Here is a 20453-nt window from a genome sequence, read left to right on the forward strand (position 1 = left end):
TATTGTTGAAATCCTTCTGTTAAAATAATGTAAAAAAATAAAATAAAAGGTTATTTTATAATCCATTTAATTTCTTTGTCATTTATCTAATAAACATCATTTGTGGATTCCAGTTTCACTAAGATTTTTAAGTTAATTTTCTGTTTGCTCTTGTCTTAAGATAAAAACTTTTGGTTTATCTCGCATTGGATCTTGACATCTGTTTGATCTTGTTGTTACATGAAGTTTCTTTTTATGTTGATTTTTATTTTACAACGAAAACCTGGCTTTGCTAAAAGTTCGATGTCATACCAACAAAATAACCATATATTTCTTTAAAGGGATAGTTCACCCAAAAATGAAAATTCTGTCAGTAATTACTCACCCTCATGTTGTTCCAACCCCGTAAGACCTTCGTTCATCTTCGGAACACAAATTAAGATATTTTTTATTAAATCTGAGTGCTGTCTCACTCCTCCATAGCCTTCTAAGGGACTGAAACTTGCTAGCCCAGAAAAGTTATTAAAGAGATCGTTAATATAGTCCAAGTGACTACAGTGGCTTAATCTTAAGTTTATCAAGCGACAAGAATACTTTTTGTGCGCTAAAAAAAAATAAAAATAACGACTTTATTCCACTATCCATTTCCTTCTCTCTGGGCCTAGGGTGAGTTCACGTAGCGTTTTTGTGTAGCGCGTCACACACATGACCAGCGTCGGCCAATAGTGAGCCTACGTGGTGACGTGTAACACTGACGCGCTGCGCAAAAACACTACGTAAAAGAGTCGAGGCCCAGAGAGAAGGAAATTTATAGTGAAATAAAGTCGTTATTTTTGTTTTTTTGCGCACAAAAAGTATTCTCGTCGCTTTATAAACTTAAGATTAAGCCACTGTAGTCACTTGGACTATAATGTTGGACAGACATTGCATTTTGGTTTAAAATGATAATCGGGTTGACATCATAACACAACGTTAGATTGACGTCTACATCAAACGTTGGATAGACGTTGCATTTTGGTTGAAAATGAAAATCGGGTTGACGTCATAACCCAACATCAGTCTGACGTCAATATCCAATGTTGGAAAGACGTTGCATTTTGGTTGAAAATGAAAATCGGGTTGACATCATAATCCACGTCAGTCTGACGTCAATATCCTATGTTGGAAAGACGTTGCATTTTGATTGAAAATGAAAATCGGGTTGACGTCATAACCAAACGTCAGATTGACGTCAACTTCCAACGTTGGACAGACGTTGGATATTGACGTCAGACTGACGTTGGGTTTTGACGCCAACCCGATTTTTCCAACGTTTGGGTCCAACGTCAATCTAACGTCATATTGACGTCCGGTGCCTGCTTGGAAGATACAGCCACTCTTCCCATGCAGTGCAAAGAAAACAGAAAAAAGACTTCCAAGGTTTCCAAGAAAACCTGCATGTCTGGCACAAATTCAGGAGGGTTTAAAATAAGAAAGAGACAACCCAAAAAGAGTAAGAAAATGAAAGAAAACGTGAATGATTGGGTGCCGAATATCTTGTATGAATTTTGGGCTCAAATTAAGAGCTATTTTAGTGTGGCCAAATGTTTTGTTTAACTTGATGTTAATTTCAAAACAATACTGTTTTCGGAAGAATCCTCAAAGCTGTTTTCAATGTAATGTATTTTGTGTGCTAAAAAAGAGATTCCGTCAATGTTTAGATCTATTATTAATTATTACCGTTACAGTACCATTGCAATGTGGCTAGATGACATGTGGTATGTTTCTGTTTGTGTTCATAAGAAGGAATCATACACCATTCATCAAATAAAACATTTTTAATTATTCCACATATTAAAGATGTAAGAATCTTATTTTACACTGAGCATATTGATTTAACAAAATTATTAATATAACACAAATATAAGGGTATTTTACAGAAATAAAAGACCCCTGATTAAATTAGTTCTCGATTAATTGGGAACATTTTGAAGAGATGAACCCTCTGTATAAACAAAATGTCAAACATAAAAGCTAATTGTCAGATTTAACAACCTTAAAGGGTTAGTTAAAAATGAAAATTATGTCATTAATGACTCACCCTCATGTCGTTCCAAGCCCGTAAGACCTCCGTTCATCTTCAAGATATTTTAGATTTAGTCCGAGAGCTTTCTGTCCCTCCATTGAAAATGTATGTACGGTACCATACCTAGAGATTGGCATGGGGTACTTTCCATAAGATCATCTCTCAATGCAAATCAAACCAGCTATTAGGCTAATTGAAATAAAACCATGCCAATCTCTAGGTATGGTGAAGGCTATGTGATGATGTGGGGCTATTTTAATTCCAAACGCCAAGGGAACTTTATCAGGATTCATAAAATAACTGGCCTTTAAAAATTAAAATCTGCCTGCCTCTATGGGAATTTAACATAGTGGTGTCCAGACTTATGCACCCTGTATTTTAAGGAAGAACATTTATTTATTTATGTTACATTATTCATTCACAAAGAAAATTGGTGTCCTTAAAGGTTGGATTTTTCCTCATTTTTTTAATTAAGGCATTAAGTTCAATTTCCAAAAGATGATTTTTTTATTCCTCTTTTTAGTCAACTTTAGCATGGGTGTCTAAACTTATGCATGGCAGTGTATAATATAATATATTATATATTGCATACCTTGCAGGTGATACTCATGAGAGCATCCATTACCTAACTTTAGTTAGAACCTGAAAGAAATCATAAAATTCTGAAATACACCTGCAATTAATTGATACACTTATAGCTCACCACATCTGGTATGTAGCCTGGCTCATTCAGTGCTTTTAAATGGGCAGCTGAAATGCTTTTTGGCCCAACACAGCCCACTAAGGACTCCCAAGGCTGTATATCTGTATATAGGGTATATATATATAAAAGTAATTAGCACAAATTTAAAAGGGTATGTATGTATATGTGATACGGAATGCGCACCCTTACTAGTCAGGTTGAATCATACGTTGAAAGCTGGAAAACAAGAATGTCACAGTTCATTAGGAAGCATTTCTGTAAACAATTTAAAGGGGCTATATGTAAGAATTTTCATATATTATTCACTTTTTTATTTGCCAATGTTTACTATGATGCTTAAAAAACGAGACCTTCCCTGACTTCCTAGGTTGTCTGTGTAAGCATATAGAATAACAAGGGTTAGTGAATTCCACATATAGCCCCCTTCAAGAATAAAATAGAAATGTGGGTTAAGCTAATTAATTATATAAATGAAGGCAAAAGTATCCAAAAAAGTTTTACTATACACTGTAAAATGTGACTACAGTGATTAACTAAGTTATTTTTCCTTAAACTGAGTATTAAGATTTACAGTTACAATTACAGTAGCACTTCCTACAATATAAAATAGTAGATCTAGATTTAATCCAACACTGTAAAAAGTAACAAAACGCAAAGATTTCAATTAAATTTGACCGTAACTACAATAGAAATGTTGGAGAATTTGCTTACCATGCTAATTTATGGGAATCATGATAGATTTTGGTTATTTAATACAATTTATTATTTAATTATTACGGCATAATAAAATTACCATGATGGTCCTGGATCAACATTAGCAAATCTACCCCATAATGAACTGATCATGATGATCCTTGATCAACATTAGTGAATCTACCCCATATTGAACTGATCATGATGGACCTGGATCAACATTAGTGAATCTACCCCATATTGAAATGGTCATGATGGTCCTGGATCAACATTAGCGAATCTACCCCGTATTGAAATGATCGTGATGGTCCTGGATCAACATTATTGAATCTACCCCATATTGAAATGATCATGATGGTCCTGGATCAACATTAGTGAATCTACCCCATATTGAAATGGTCATGATGGTCCTGGATCAACATTAGCGAATCTACCATGTATTGAAATGGTCATGATGGTCCTGGATCAACATTAGCGAATCTACCCCATATTGAAATTATCATGATGGTCCTGGATCAACATTAGCAAATCTACCCCGTATTGAAATGGTCATGATGATCCTGGATCAACATTAGCGAATCTACCCCGTATTGAAATGATCATGATGGTCCTGGATCAACATTAGTGAATCTACCCCATATTAAAATGGTCATGATGGTCCTGGATCAACATTAGCGAATCTACCCCATATTGAAATGGTCATGATGGTCCTGGATCAACATTAGCGAATCTACCCCGTATTGAAATGATCGTGATGGTCCTGGATCAACATTATTGAATCTACCCCATATTGAAATTATCATGATGGTCCTGGATCAACATTAGTGAATCTACCCCATATTGAAATGATCATGATGGTCCTGGATCAACATTATTGAATCTACCCCGTATTGAAATTATCATGATGGTCCTGGATCAACATTAGTGAATCTACCCCGTATTGAAATGATCATGATGATCCTGGATCAACATTAGTGAATCTACCCCATATTAAAATGGTCATGATGGTCCTGGATCAACATTAGCGAATCTACCCCATATTGAAATGATCATGATGGTCCTGGATCAACATTAGTGAATCTACCCCATATTGAAATGGTCATGATGGTCCTGGATCAACATTAGCGAATCTACCCGTATTGAAATGATCATAAAGGTCCTGGATCAACATTAGTGAATCTACCCCATATTGAATTGGTCATGATGGTCTTGGATAAACATTAGCGAATCTACCCCATATTGAAATTATGACGATAGCAATTATCAAAAAATTGATTACAATCAGATTCAAAAAGCAATTATTCTACTGTTTTTTTAAATGTCATATACTTTTTGCACACTTTATTCAGACTAAAATCATAGTAATCTGTTTTAAAGACCTGGAATTTATTTAAATTTCTAAACATTATTATAACATTTTATTAAATATTAAATGTGTATTTGTGTGTAAAGGTATGAGAGAAAGAAGACTTTTAGGGGTTGTGGAGTAAAGCTTAGCTATTAGCTAAACGGCTCATGGCTGTTGCATGAATGTTCACGGTTGCATTACATTATGCCATTTAAGTGTTCTATTTCAGGATTTTTTAGTGAATAAATACATTTACAAAGTCAGATTTTTAGTTGCAGAGAGGGTCAAAGAAAGAGGACAGACAAAATAACTTACCTTTTGTCAGTCAGCCTGAGGCAAGAGAGGAGGGAAGGTTCAAAATGGACCGTTTGGATTTGGTCGGCACACACTGATGACATCAGAGGCTTGTGATTGGCTGATTAAATGTTGATCCAGGATCAACAAAATTTGTTGATCCAGGAACACATCTTACTTGGCAAAATCACGGTGACCAGTACACAACACACAAACACACACACAACACATGACAACAACATTAAAGGGGAAGAAAAAATTCTAATTCTAATTAAAACATTAAAAATAATTTATAACAATGACTGCATCACTTAAAATATTAATAGATACAGATATAAATGTTTTTTGGAACGGTTGCTCTTACATTAGTTGATACATTGGAAATAAAACATGGCTTGAATCACTCACTATTGTCTGTGCATTCTTAAAAACCAACGACTCATAAATTAATTGAAGTGATGTGTACTCTCTTACACCCGTGACTGTCATTGCAGTTTTAACAAGAGGTGCAAGCTGTGATTTTGATTGGACTGAAAGTTTGACATACCAAGCTTCCATCTATTAATTTAACAGACTACCTAAAACTGCTTGATAAAATAATTGCATAATCCTCTGATTTACACCAAACAGCCTAAGTCTTCTTAAAAAATACAATTGATGCTGGAATTTTGAACAGAGATAATTAATGCGGGCTTTCCAAGTAAATGAACACTCAATGACCACCCCTAGATATTTACAGGTATCCACCTGCTCAATGATATTATCATGAATGATCACTGGACTGTAATCACCTAATCTTTTAGGGATCCACTATCATTTCCTTAGTTTTTTACAGACTTTACAATACGATTATTTACATTACACCACCGCACAAAATTTTCAATTTTGGACTGATACTCTATGAAGTCTCAGATGATACACAAATGTTTGCTTACATGTTTTAATGTTTTAATCAAGATTGTCACTTCGAAATAAGCAGTAAAATCTGTGTCACAATCAGTTGTGGCAACCACTTACATAATGTCTAAACATTTAAACATCATTATATCGTGATAATTAAAATACAGTAATAAAACAGAGACTTTTAAAACACAATTAACAGATGCACTCAGAAGTTACTAAAGAACAAATCAGTTGTATAAGATTAAGTAGTGAAGTATGGTGACTGTGAATGTAAGTAAACACAAACATTCACTCATAATTTTTGCAGATGAAGTTGAGTTTGTGAGTCTCAGGAAGGCTGATCCAGTGCTGATCTCCTCCAGACTGAACTGCTCCTTTTCTCTCCTCAAGGCTGCAGTTTTCCGGTGTCGTTCCGTTCCCTGGAGCCCAGTTCTGATAGCACAAGATCTCTCCGCTCACCCAGAACCACATGTTCATGCTGCAGTACGGTTGTAAACCCAACCACACCGCCTCAGTAGACGCACGTTTAACCACATTCATCACACGACGCTGCATCTCCTCTGACTGAACCGAGACCAGATCCGTATAATTCTGTCTGCAGTATCTCAGAGCTTCAGGCCACGTCAGATTCTCTTTGATCAGAATCAGTTTATCTGGACACAAAACAAACCACAAGCAAAAACTAGAGAGAGACTGATCAAAAACAACATGCAGAACAAACACTGTGGAGGAATCTGTCATGTCAGACATGTAGCGTGAACTTTAAGAGATCTGGAGGTGATGGATGGATTGTGTGTGTTTGTGAGGATCTGCTCACCTTCATGACACACAAAAGGATATTGGTTTTTGCAAGAGAAGTCTGCCCATTGTCCCCGAGCAATCTGATTCGATATTGTGCAGTTTTCACGACCTTTGCCATTATCAGGTTCACCAGACCTCCAGTATCTGAATGAGGAGTTACTCTGATCTGACCACTGCCATGAGCCTCTGACTCTGAACAGACCGATCCAGACATCATCAGATATGTGATTATCATTGATGAACTTCTGAACCTGTTGATTCTCATTCTGGTTCCTCACACTGACCAGATCAATGTGATTCTGTCTGCAGAAACTCTGAGCGTCTCTCCAATTCATCATCTGATTGACAAAGACAAGTCCTGGGTTCCCTTTAAGAAAAACAAACGGAGGCCGATTTATATAATATAATATATCATATATTTAATGGCAGATCCCCAGTGTGACAGTTTGGAAGAATAAATAAAAATTTAAAGCTGCAATCCACTGTTTGAGTACATACTGTATATAAACGTCACAGCGCCAAATGGTGCACGCTCAAAGTTGTAGTTAAAGGGGGGGTGAAATGCTATTTCATGCATACTGAGTTTTTTACACTGTTAAAGAGTTGGATTCCAATGCTAAACATGGACAAAGTTTAAAAAATTAAATTGTACGTTTTTTTCGAGTATGGGCATGTGTGACGTCAGAGAGGGCGGAATTTCCTTATATGGGTCCTAAGCAGGGCTGGATTAACAATTTCCTGTGCCCTGGGCAACAAGACTCAAGGCAGTTAGTTCCCCCGTAGTTAGGGGGGTTTGGGGGCATGCTCCCCCGAGAAAATTTGGATTTCTCTGACCTACATATGTGCAATTTAGGACTTTTGAAGGCCAAAAAATTATAAGAAATAGGCTAGCTTTAAAACCTTGTCATTAGATTATTTGTCAATACCTGCTCTCTCCTCATCTTCATATTTCTTATTCTCTCAGTATTCTTATCCTGGCCTATTTCTACCCCTCCTAAAGCTGAACTTTGACTGATAGTCTTTTAATTTTCGTCTGTGTCAGTGACGAAAGTAAACATAGGCTCAACTGATATTTATACATTTTATGAATCATTTTCTTAGACATGTTAATTTACTCAAGGCTACCAGGAAAGCTGTAGCCTAAGTCATTAGGAACCTTCTGCAAGCTTTGGGATTTGAAAACGTCTGTTTTTAAATGTTAAAAGTAATTTTAAATAATACAAATTATAGACTACGTTTAACGCAGTTGGTGGAATTGGCAGACGTTCCCTTAAGCATTGTGCGCTGTGGAAACGCGTCAAAGCATTCTCAGGTATAATTATGCAGCATTAATGCATGAATGATTTTGAACGAATATTTCATCATGTCGATATACAATGGTCACATAATGTTAAAACTAATCTTGCTATTGATATCTTTGTTAGACTACCGACCCTATAGAACAAATGTCCGGCTAATATTGGGCCTGAAACGAACTTTACCGCGCTCAACCAGCGGGAGTGCATTTCACGAATTAGTAATCGCTGGCGTTCAGCGGGGAGGGAGGAAAGTCTGCGTGAACCCGCGTAGATGCACTTTATGCAGTGAAGACTGAAAAGAGTTTGATAACTTTATTAAATTTCTGTGAATTTCCTACCTGTCAGGGCCCCCTAGAACTCATGGGCCCCTGGGCAAGTGCCCAGTTGCCCTAATGGTTAATCCGGCCCTGGTCCTAAGGGCACTTCTATCGGAAGAGCGCGGGCGCGCGCGCAACCGTAGACCAGAGCAAGAGAGCGGAAAGCAGTTCGCCCATCATCACAGCGCTGTGCTCGGCTTTAGGGAAGTCAGTGTCACTAAAGAAGTGGGTTTTTAGTTGCCAGGGCAAGACATCCCTGCACAGATTCCCAAAAAACCCGGCGTTAAGGGACCAGTGGATGGAGTTTGTTTTTCCAGAGCATCAACGGAGTTGATGCAAGACTGTTTGTTCCCTGCATTTCGACGATGATTGTTTTATAAACAAAGCCCAGTTCGACGCCGGATTTGCAGATCGTCTAATACTTAAGGATGCAGTCCCAATGATAAAGGTTCACGGTCGTGCGTTGGAACCGTGAGTAAAACTGCTTGTCTGCTTCAAATGTCTGTGTGTTGTAAGCTATCGGTGCGTAAGCACAGCCCACACGGCACGCCTCCAGCCGCTCGTTTTTTTCCGGAAAGACTCGGAACTGCCTATCTTTCTTTTATAAATATAATAAAACTAAAGACTTTTTGGAGATATGAAGGATGCAGTACTCTATAGGTACTCAAGATTAACATGAGATTGACTGAAAATGAGTGTTTCACCCCCCCTTTAAGGTCGTTTCACACGGGACGCAGCAAATAGACGGAGTGTTTAGTTCATTTTCACAGAAAACGTGTTTGCCTTTCAATACAGTTCACTTGCATTGCATCAGTTTCTGATGCTTATGGGGAGAACTCTGTTTTTCTCAGAATACTGAAGCCTGATTGGTTCATGTTTGTGCACCTGCAAATGATTTTTCAGCCCACCAAAACAGGAAGGGCCAACTAACTATTTAAGTCGTGCTGAAAGACAATTTCGTCTGAATTTTTCTCCTTCAAGTGCAAAGATCATCTCCTCGCTGACTCCAAAGACGACAAGGCAGAAGCCTCTCTACTCGCCATCAAAGCAAGCCACCTGCAGCGAATTAAAGGTGCTTCGCAACTCCAACTGTTTCAGCGCTTCTCCCCTACGGCTATCCGGCCAAAGGAAAAGAGCAAATTTCATTCTAAAAGAGCAGTAAAATTTGTTGCAAAATATCGCACCATGAGTATGGCTCATGCAGGGCTCTCCTGCTCCCCTCAGATGAGCACACTGAGTGTGTCGCCTGCATGGGATGGGCCCACACAGAGGCTGCACTTACAGAGACCAGCTAAGAGAGCATGAGTCTCACACTGCTGCACTTACTAATCGCTTTCTTAAAGATTGCTTTCCTCTCGAGCCGAGACGGTAGAACCAGTCCAAGCTGTGCAGAGCAACATATGCGATGGCAGTCCAAGTTTAACTTCTCCGCACCATGGACGAGAGTGGTCCTGACCCGGCAGCCTTCAAGGACCGACCTTGCCCTGTGCGACACTAAGTCTACGGCCCAAGTGATCAGTCCTGCCATCGCCAATTTGGTGATCCTACAGCACCACCTTTGGTTAAACTTAACCGAGAACAAGGATGCTGACAAGACAGCCCTCCTGGACTCCCATCTCTCACTCTGGCTTAGTTGGTTCCGCAGTGGATGGCTTCGCTGAGTGCTTCAGAGTGGAACAGAAGACATCACAAGCGATTCGCCACTCTCTGCCGAAACGAGCGTGTTACTCTGCTCCCTGGCTCCCGTACCCGTTCAGCCCCAGAAAAAGTCCAGCAAAATGATACTCATTTCCCCAGCATCAGGGACTCCACACTAAGCTGGTGCTGGACCCTGAGCCTCCCAAGCAGCCCTGATGTCTCAGGCACAAGGAGGAGGAGGCTGAGTCCCGCCAAGGCCGGACCACCCTTAAACTGTCTATGTGTTCACCTCCCAACCCCCTTTTCAGTTCTGGGCGGAGAAGCATTTCTCCTCCACATTATCCTACCACAAGTGTCAGGTCCCCGCTGGGCTGCCATCTGCGGCTCTTCAACCCCTCGCCACCCAGAGCCAGGCTTGGGAAGCCAAATGGGTTTTAGGAAAAATCAAAAGGGGTTACTCGCTCCAATTCGCAGGCAGACCAGATGCATCCTCCAATATGTGGACAACCTCCACCTGAAAATGTTTCAGAAGCTACTGGGCCTCATGGCAGCAGCCTCCTCAGTAGTTCTCTTGGGTCTTTTACATATGCGGTAAATATACATATACATATACATATAGGTCCCATCAGGCCTTTAGGGTGTACATTGAGCACTCTAGTGAGTTCAGACATTCACAACAGCTGTTTTTATTCTTTTTTAGGCTGCTCAAAGGGGCTGCCAGTTACGAAGCAGAGATTATCCCACTGAATAGTGGACACAATAGTGCTAGCTTATGAGTCCTCATACTTGCAGTGCCCTATTGGAGTGAGGGCCCACTCCACCAGGGGAATGGCCTTCTCTTGGGCTTGGTCTAGCGGAGTGTCCATTGCTGATATCTGTGCAGTGGCCGGTTGGTCCACCTTTGCCAGGTTCTATAACTTAGCCATCAGGCACGGATTTTGTCTGCTTAGCCAGTCCCCAACCTAAGGCGCTCTTTCTGAGAGGCAACAGGATCCACGAGCTCCGTTCCCGGGTAGCCTACATTAGTCATCAAGCGGGGTACAGCCTCACAGGATGGCTTCCGTTCTGCGCTATTAGCACAGCGCTATTGAATTGCTGGTGGCATTCCCCATAAGTGTCAGTAACGGTAGCAATGCGAGTGAACCGTTTTTGAAAGGGAGAGTTCCAGTTACTCACGTAACCTTAGTTCCCTGAGATAGCGGGAATGAGCATTGCCTAGCTTGTCGTGCTACTGTGCCTATACGCGAGTCGACGCTGCCACTCCTCAGTCGAAAAATTCTGATGAAAATGGTTTTCAGCGTGAATTAAATAGGCAGTCAGCCCCGCCGGTTTTGGCTGGCTGAAAACACACCTGCTTAGACGTGAACCAATCAGGCTTTGGAGAAAAACTTTTGAGTTTTCCCCATAAGTATCAGAAAATGATGCAATGCTCATTCCCGTTATCTCAGGGAACCAATGTTACTTTAGTAACCAGATTTTTTTTTTTTTTTTTTTTTTTTTGCATTCCACTGCGCTGTTTTTCCATTGTTTTCTATATAAAAAGACATGTCTTTTGCAGAATCTCATGAATAATCATGCTATTTATTGCGTGGTCTCAGGTTAAAAAAGTTCAACTTTTAAAAAACACGTCTCTAGAAAAATAGTTATATCAGCTGATATGGCCTGTTGAGGCATCTGTGCCTTACATCTGACTGCTATGTTTTTCAGCAATAGTGTCAGGGGAAAATCTGTAGAAGGAAAAACTCCAGATATGTACCCTTGTGCATTTGCAAGTGAGTGTTTTTTCTACTTCTATTTGTACAATTTTTCCTAGAAAATATTTAGTTTTTAATATTTATTTTATTTTATTTTATTTTATTTTATTTTATTTTATTTTATTTTATTTTATTTTATTTTATTTTATTTTATTTTATTTTATTTTATTTTATTTTATTTTGGATAATTCATTTTTGGACAGCATTTCCATTATCTAAATATTCTTAGGAATTAAAAGTTCATTGTCATTTGGAAGTGTAGGCCCACTTGCATTATTATGCTGTTATATTATAATGATCTATTCAGTGGCATAAACTGGTCTTAAAATGACAATAATATTGTTTATCACAATTATTTCTGGGACAATATATTGCCAACAAAACGTAGTTATCGTGACAGGCCTAAATATCAGTTTGTTTCTATACAAAAAAATAATAATCTGAAATACATCCACACTCTCCCTTGTCTACAACCACATTAAAAAGTAGCATTTAGTACTGCAATACAAATTTGTACATGGTGAATCTAAAAATGAATGTTTGTTTTAATTTTAAGTAGCTGCACTCACTGTTGTTGCAGATAAAATGACGATTATCACTACATGGCACATCCTCCCATTTTCCATTCATCATCATAACACACTCATCTCTGCCTTCAGGCTGTCCATCAGCCCAGTTCAGATAGAGCGCAGGTTCACCTGAAGACCACTGCCATTTATCAACACTCGTCCTCTGTAGCCCAATCCAGACATACTTAACACCTCTATCATTCACACTCTTCTTCAGCTCGTTCATGTCGTTCATGTTGTCAACGGTGGCCAGATCTGTGTAATTCTCTCTGCAGAATCTCTGAGCTTCAGTCCAGGTCTTGTTCACGTTTATAAAGTGATACTGACGCTGAACACATTCAGATACGGAGCAGAGAGCTGTGAAAGAGAGCGTTTGATTTAATGCTTTTCATAACAGGGTCAAACCTGATGAAACTATAAACCATAAATAAAACAACAAACACACTCACCAATGAGAAGAAGAATCAAATTAAGAGTTTGGTCCATTTCTGAGGAAAAACACATTGAAAAACACAAATTCTCACACATTCATTTTGGAGTAAAACATGATCATGTAAAAAAAAAAAAAAAAATAGCAGCAAAACACAGTTCACAATCATTCAGACAATATTAACATCTGAAAGTGTAATTGTGTTTGAAGAATGAACATGTTCTTACTTTAGAGGTCGTGTGTTTCTGTCCTGAGTCTGATGTTTCTGTCTGCAGATTTACACTACGCTATTATTATATCTGCTCTCATCCCTCATTCAGCTCATCACATCATTTGTTTATGACTCAAAAAAATTTACTTCCTCTATTTACTTTCTCTATATTTGTGTATTTATCCACCTTCTTCCCTTGATTTGCATATTAACATTGGTTTTCTTTTTTTTCTTTTGGGTTTCTTTGGAAAAGGAGGGAGAATTGTTTTATTGCTTTGATGGGGTTTCTTCATATTTCTCTTCCGAGAGCGGAGATCACAGCAGACATTCACAACAGAGACGAGAGGAAGACATGAACGTGCTCATATCATGCTTTCATTTCCCTGAAGTCCATTTCTAATGTTAGTAAAGGTTGTTGGACTGTCATTATCTCACTGAAATAATATCATCATCTTCTGCTGTTTCAGAATAAATGTGTCTTATCAGTGATCTCAAACTCAGGTCCTGGATGGCCTATACCTTTTTTTTTTTTTTTTTAATTCATTGCTTTGTGAATATTCTTATTTTGTTTAGTTTCATACTCTTGCAGTGTAATGTTTGTTTATAAAACATGAACACATTTTCATGAAAACACATCCTCCTCACGCGTTTGCTTATGTCCACACCACAATTAGACGTTCAGGATGAACAATATTTACATCTCTGACATGAAACAGAAGGATAAACAGCGAGTGTTATTATTCTAGACACATTTCACTATGTTTTATTCAGTCTTATTTATCTGTTAGTTTTATTGCAGCAGTAAAAGTTACACTATAACACGTGTCCCAATTCAGAGGCTGCATCACTTGAAGTCCAGTGGTCCGTTCTTCAAACGTGGATTACTCAGATTTCATTGTTGACGATTTGACACGATTTGACATGATCCAGGATCGTTCGATTCTTCTGAGCTCATCCCGGAGTTGCTGTCATAGCAACAGGTTCGTAAGCGCAAACCTGCTCGGGAACAGGCTTATTTCATGGGAACAAGATTACATTGCATCTTTTTAAGCGGAGGTGACAGGCTAGCCTACTGAAAGTCTGTCCCAGCCACTGCTGCTTTAATCTAAAATTTACTATTATTTATTAGAAAATAATGGCTATTATAATGTTGTGTAGTCTATCTTAATATAGACACAGCCAGTTTTACTCATTGTTACGTCCAAAGGATGTATTCAAAATGTTTCTGTTATATTTATATAAGGAGTGTTATAGTCAAGTCAAGTCAAGTCAAGTATATTTGTATAGCGCTTTTCACAATACAGATTGTATCAAAGCAGCTTCACAGTATTAAATTAAAATAATACAATTTAATAGGTTAGTTTGTGTATATTTTACACGTAGTAAAATATAGGAGTGTATATTTATTTCTCTTTCTCAGGCTGCGTCCGAAAACTTGATGAAGGCATCAAGGCACGTTCGAATGCAATGTTAGGACACAAAGGAGGAAGGAAATCTTTATTCCAAATTCGGTGCAGCTTTTAAATCCTCAACCATCTCTGGACCCCTGGTTTACCATGCCGTGACTTCTATTTTTATTTTATTTTTTTGCACACAGTTATAAACATATATTTACTTATTTATTCATTCTTATACATGGAATGGACTAGTTTTTAGATATCCGCTTGTAGCAGATTACAATTAATATGTATTCCGTGCACAATGTGTTATTTATTTAATGTATTATGTTTTTTATATATAGTGTTTACGTGACTCTACGTGGCCTCGTTATTTGCCGCTTGGGACAAATAAAGTGTTTTGAATTGAATTGAATTGAATTGAATTGAATGTTAGTTTCACTTCCGGTCTCTGAGATTCCTTCATCTGATCGATTATAGAAGGCAGCACAGATACATCCTCCACTGCCTTTGATATCCCACAATCCTGTGCTTTCCTTTCTGTGACAGTTGAGCTAGAAAATAAAGATGGCGTCTGAAAGTTTCGGCTGGTCGTCAGTTTGTGTGTAAATGTACATTTTTGATCAATGTTTTCCACGCATGATGTCATTTCTAGCAAGCAATTACTATTGTAGTCATTAAATATTTACTTACTTTTCACTAAAGCTCGCTCTATTTTGCTGTAGATCAATAAACCGTCACGCTGCCTCAGAAGTCTGACTGAAATCAGTTTTGTGAGGAACCTTCGTGCACAAACGCTGCCTTTTGAAATCACCCCCTAAAATAGCGTGCTATTTGAGGGGTCGGCCATTTGTAGTTGTGTCCAAAACCATAGTGGACGTTATTGAGTCAATTTATTCAATCCCACATTGCACTGCAATAACGAGTGTACAACCGATGTACGCTCAACGGCTGTCAGAATTCGCTCACTCGTTTTCCTTCACTCCTTCAAGTGAACAGTATTAGTGGAGTAACGTAGGGAAAAGTGAATGAGGGTTTAGGGGCCGATTTCGGATTCAGCCTCTGTCTTTCTTTCTTCTTGTGTTTGCTTGCCTGATACATCAGACTACAACCTGTTCATCGATCTGAGTGTGTGTGTGTGTGTGTGTGTGTGTGTGTGAGAGAGAGAGAGAGAGAGAGAGAGAGAGAGAGAGAGAGAGAGAGAGAGAGAGAGAGAGAGATAATGCTGAGTTGTTGACATTAATGATAAGTTAAAAGTTGTGGGTAACGTAGGGTGGAGGATACCTATATTTTTTCTCCTGTTTGATGTATAGTTAGGGAGTGAGGGAAGAAGGTATGTGTTGTTTTTATTTGTCCTTATTTTATGTATATAGTTGAGATAATGTTATCCCCTTAAGTTAGAGGTATTTCTGTTTTGGTCCTCCTCCCGAGGTAATGTTTTTGTTTGTATATTTTATTTATTATCCCTGGTTACTTTTGAACCCCTGCTTGAAATAAAAATTAAAGTCAGACATGCCATCTTTTTTTGAAAGCCTAGTGTTTGGTTGTTTGTGACTCTGGGGATGGAGAGTTGAAGATCCTCAAGATCTCTCCATACATTTATTGTTCGTCATTCCCTATTTACCCCTAGACTTAAAGGGGAAGACGTAACACATTGAGAGATTTATTTGTGCTATGAGGGAATAATTACCTAATAATTTTACTCTTACGCACATGATGTAGAGTTAGTTTAAGCTGTGAATTAATATTATGCGAGTTGCTTGATGCAGTGCAGGAGATGATGATGACTTGCTGTCAAACTGTAGTTAATGCTGTCACGTAACAAATCTGCTTCACAGGTAAATTAAATGAATTGCTAATTACAACATAGAAATAAAAAGGTAAAGCCTGTACAAATACTCAACTATATTTTATTTATATAGCACCATTAAAAACAATTGTTGACCAAGGTTCTTCAACCTTTAACACCATGTACAACATAAATTACACCGTAAAACCCGATTATTTCAGTAAACTCCTTTTTTTTTTTTTGTAAATCAACTAAAATTAAGTAAACAATATTTATAAATAACAATGAAGTTAAAAACGTCAATTTTATTTTATTTAATGTTTAAGTGCACTGTACTTAAAAATATTTTTTATCATACATAATGTTTTTAATTTCTCAAACCCTTTAATGTAGTGGTACTTTATGAAATACGAACACTAACTCAAATAATACACCTATGCATAGCTCAGGCTAATCATTAACTCATCAAGCTGAAGTTGAAACAACAACAACAACAACAACACAACTTTGGCTATACAAATTATTTTATATACAGGTGTTTTTTAAACCTTGTGACACTATTTCTGAACATGTCAAACACACAGGAAGATCATATTACATCACAACTGCAGTGCTGGCAGGACTTTAGTGGTTTCATTGTCCACAATGACAAAATCAACAGGACTGTGGGTCCTCCTCACACACATACACTGGGAGAGCATGAAGGGCTCGTTTCATGTTGACATCATGTAAACAACAATTAACATGTTAAACAAGCAAGCCAACTTCCTTTTATATACACTGAAAGACAGTGATGGAGGTAGTAAGTGTTGACGAATTTGATCTTCACCTTAGGATCATAAACATGAAATGTCATACATCTTGCTTGTGTGACTGTCATGAGTCAAGCCTCTGTGGTTCCTCCTACTCGCCACCAGAGGGCTCCCTCTCCCGAATATTGACATTATCCATTTAAACTCCATTTCCCATGATCCCTTACCCGGACTGATTATCTGCACACCTGCTCCTTATCACCTGGACTATTTATACAGCACTTCTCTACTGCTTCATTGCGAGGTCTTGTTCTGCCCTGGCTAACATTTCTGAGCGGTTTCCTTTTTATTGTCCCTGGATTGACCCTTTGCCTATTGCCTTTGTGTAGTGATGGCCAGATCGAGGCCTCGTGAAGCAATGAAACAGTTGAACCAAATGTGCCATATTGTTTCGAGGCTTCGAATCAATCCGACACCCGTCTCAACGGTGACACCTAGTGGTCACTTGCAGGTGTTGATCTGAAACAACCTTGACGAGCCATTAAAAAAATGTGTTGTTTTTTTATTATTATAATGTTCTAATATGTGAAGCTTGTAACCTATAGGCTCCTCACTGTGCATAATGTTATTTTGGTCCTGCAAAATGAATATTAATAAAAGAAATCAAGCCACAATGTCTCACTTTTTTAGAGATTTTTATTTAAAAATATTAATTTCTCTGCTGTGGAAGGACTTAGCCTACTATGTCACTATATCACCAACAATCTGCTATCTCAAAATCAAACTCCTCTCACAAAAACCCACGAGGTCAATATGCGTTGATTTCACTTTTATACAGATGTGCGATTGCGTGGTCTGTTCCCGACCGTGTCAATCAGACGCTGATTCGGCGGACCACACCTGATGAAACACTTAGTGAAACACTTCGAGGCTTCGTTTGGCCATAGTCACGTGACATGGGTGTTTTGAATCACGCTTCGGATCAGTGTTTCGAAGCATCTGCGCTTCGGGATCTCGCAAAGCTTCGGAACAACTGTTTCGCGTCAGCCATCCCTACCTTTGTGACTCTGCTTTGTTTGCCTGGATATTCGCTACTGTGTTTGCTGCCTGCCCTGAAACTCTGCCTGCCTTTTAACTATGTTTGTGTTCAGCCTTGGATATCTCTTTTGCTGGTGTTTGACCCCTGCCTGTTTGTTCTACGTCTACTGCTTATAATAAAAATATTGCACATGGATCTCAATGCTGCTGCCTCTTCATTACAGTGACGTTTTCTTACTAACGTAATAATCACACTAAAACATACTTTGTAACATGAAGCGCCGGTTTATATGCATTAAAAGAAAGACCAATCACAGTGAGTTCTGCGATAAAGTCACAGCCAATGAAAACCCATCTGCACAGATGTGTCACACTTACTTGCCCATTTATGGTAAATGATGACAGATCTCTTCTGGTTCCGGCTGAGAGGATAGATTCCTTACATATTTAATATGTAGGCTGTTCAATATTTATTTAGTCTAATTAAAAAATAAAACTGACATTTTAAAATGAAATACTCCTTTGTGTGGTTAAACTGATGGATAAATTTGAAAGAGACACTTTTTTTTCTACGCAATGTCCTACATCAGGGGTAGTTTTGCAGTATTTAATTAAAGTGCCAGCTCCCCCTCCTCCTGTGAGAGCTCTTCGGCCTCTGCCACAACGCCAGGGCCCACACCCTCCTCTATCTGCTCGAGGTGAACCAAAAACAACTGATACCAGCTCTCAGTGATATGTGTTGGGTACCTGCTATGATAACAGTAACTTTCTCAAATGTTTACAGAACAAGCGGGAACCCAGTGTGCCTGTATCTTTCTCTATTGCTGTTCTATTACAAGATAGAAAGTCTAAGGCCTTCAATAGCCGTACAGCAAACCCAACTAATCTGGTGCCTATTACACGTCAAACTAATATTGCTGTGGGACAAAAAGTAAGTCTGTTAAGTTAGCACTTTTAAACATTCGCTCACTTAAAAATAAATCACTTCTAGTCAACGACTTAACAACCACAAACAACCTGGATTTTATGCTTCTAAATGAAACCTGGCTAGAAGACACAACAGTCCTCAATGAAACATCCCCTCCTAACTTTACTTTTATGAGTGTCTGCAGAGCTGTTAAGAGAGGTGGGGGTCTAGCTGCTCTTTTTAAAGATGTCTATCAATGTAAACAAATATCATTTGGGAATTACCCTTCTTTCGAATATCTGGGTATTGTGTTAAAAGGTGCTCCACGCATTTTACTGATCATTATTTACAGGCCTCCAAAATACTCTCCAGCCTTTGCTGAGGACTTTACAGAACTGTTATCAACAATTACCTCAGAGTTTGACTGTTTTGCCATTGCTGGAGATTTTAACATCCACATAGATAATGCAGAAACCAATATGGCAAAAGAAATCAAAACTGTTTTAAAAACTTTTGATCTGACTCAGCATGTACATGGACCCACACACAATCGTGGACACACTCTAGATTTACTCATCAGTAAGGGTCTAAACATTTCATCGATTGTTATTAAGGATGTAGCACTGTCTGATCATTTCTGTATTTTCTTTGATATATTGATCTCTCCTGCCACTGAAGCTAGATCTGTGTCTGTCAAGAAGAGATGCTTAAACGAGAACACTAGTGTACTATTTATGAAGGCTATATCCTTAACAACAAGCATATCTGCAGACTCTGTTGATTTTCTCCTTGATTCTTTAACTCAAAAGTTAAAAGTGTAATTGATGATATTGCTCCTGTTAAAGTCAGGAAGAAGAGTGGCAGACAAAAAGCACCTTGGAGAAACTCAACAGCAGTGCAAAATATGAAAAGACAATGCAGAAAAGTAGAGCGCGTGTGGCGGAAGACTAAAGTTGTAGTCCATTATAACATCTACAAAGACAGCATCCATGCTTTCAATATGGAACTAGGCAAAGCTAGACAGACGTTCTTCTCAAATATTATAAACAGCAATTTAAACAACACACGCACTCTTTTTGCTACTGTAGAGAGACTGACAAACCCCCCAAGCCAGATTCCCAGTGAAATGCTCTCAGACAACAAGTGCAGTGAGTTTGCCTCTTACTTCTCTGAGAAAATCAATAATATCAGAAAGTTGATCAGCACATCCTTGAGTTGTCCTGGGGTCAGACAGATCAGACCACCTGAGAAAGTAGTTACTATGTCTGATTTCAAAGAAATTGATGGCAAAATTTTGGAAGAAACCGTACAGCACCTTAAAACATCAACCTGCGCTCTTGACACACTTCCCACATCTTTTTTCAAAAGTGTGTTAAAAAGTTTAGAAGCAGATCTTCTAGAAGTGGTAAATGCCTCACTTCTTCTCTCTTTTCCAAACTCCCTGAAAACTGCAGTTGTCAAGCCCCTCCTGAAAAAGAGCAATCTGGATAAGACCATATTAAGCAACTATAGGCCGATCTCAAATCTTCCTTTCATAGGCAAGATCATTGAAAAAGTTGTCTTCAAT

The 20453-nt window shown here is 38.5% G+C and overlaps 1 protein-coding gene across 1 annotated transcript; it reads right to left on the reverse strand.

Moving 5' to 3' along the window:
* Positions 1-6273: 6273 nt before the first annotated feature.
* On the reverse strand, positions 6274-12848 carry LOC311079176 (C-type mannose receptor 2-like; the record flags this gene model as incomplete). Its single annotated transcript, XM_084108388.1, has 4 exons — positions 6274-6638; positions 6803-7153; positions 12363-12719; positions 12812-12848. 4 exons carry the CDS (start codon positions 12846-12848, stop codon positions 6274-6276), a joined length of 1110 nt encoding a protein of 369 aa, XP_083964514.1.
* Between the last annotated feature and the right edge of the window lie 7605 nt (positions 12849-20453).

The sequence above is a fragment of the Abramis brama genome (assembly GCF_963993115.1).
Source record: "Abramis brama genome assembly, chromosome: 3".
NCBI lineage: Eukaryota > Metazoa > Chordata > Actinopteri > Cypriniformes > Leuciscidae > Abramis > Abramis brama.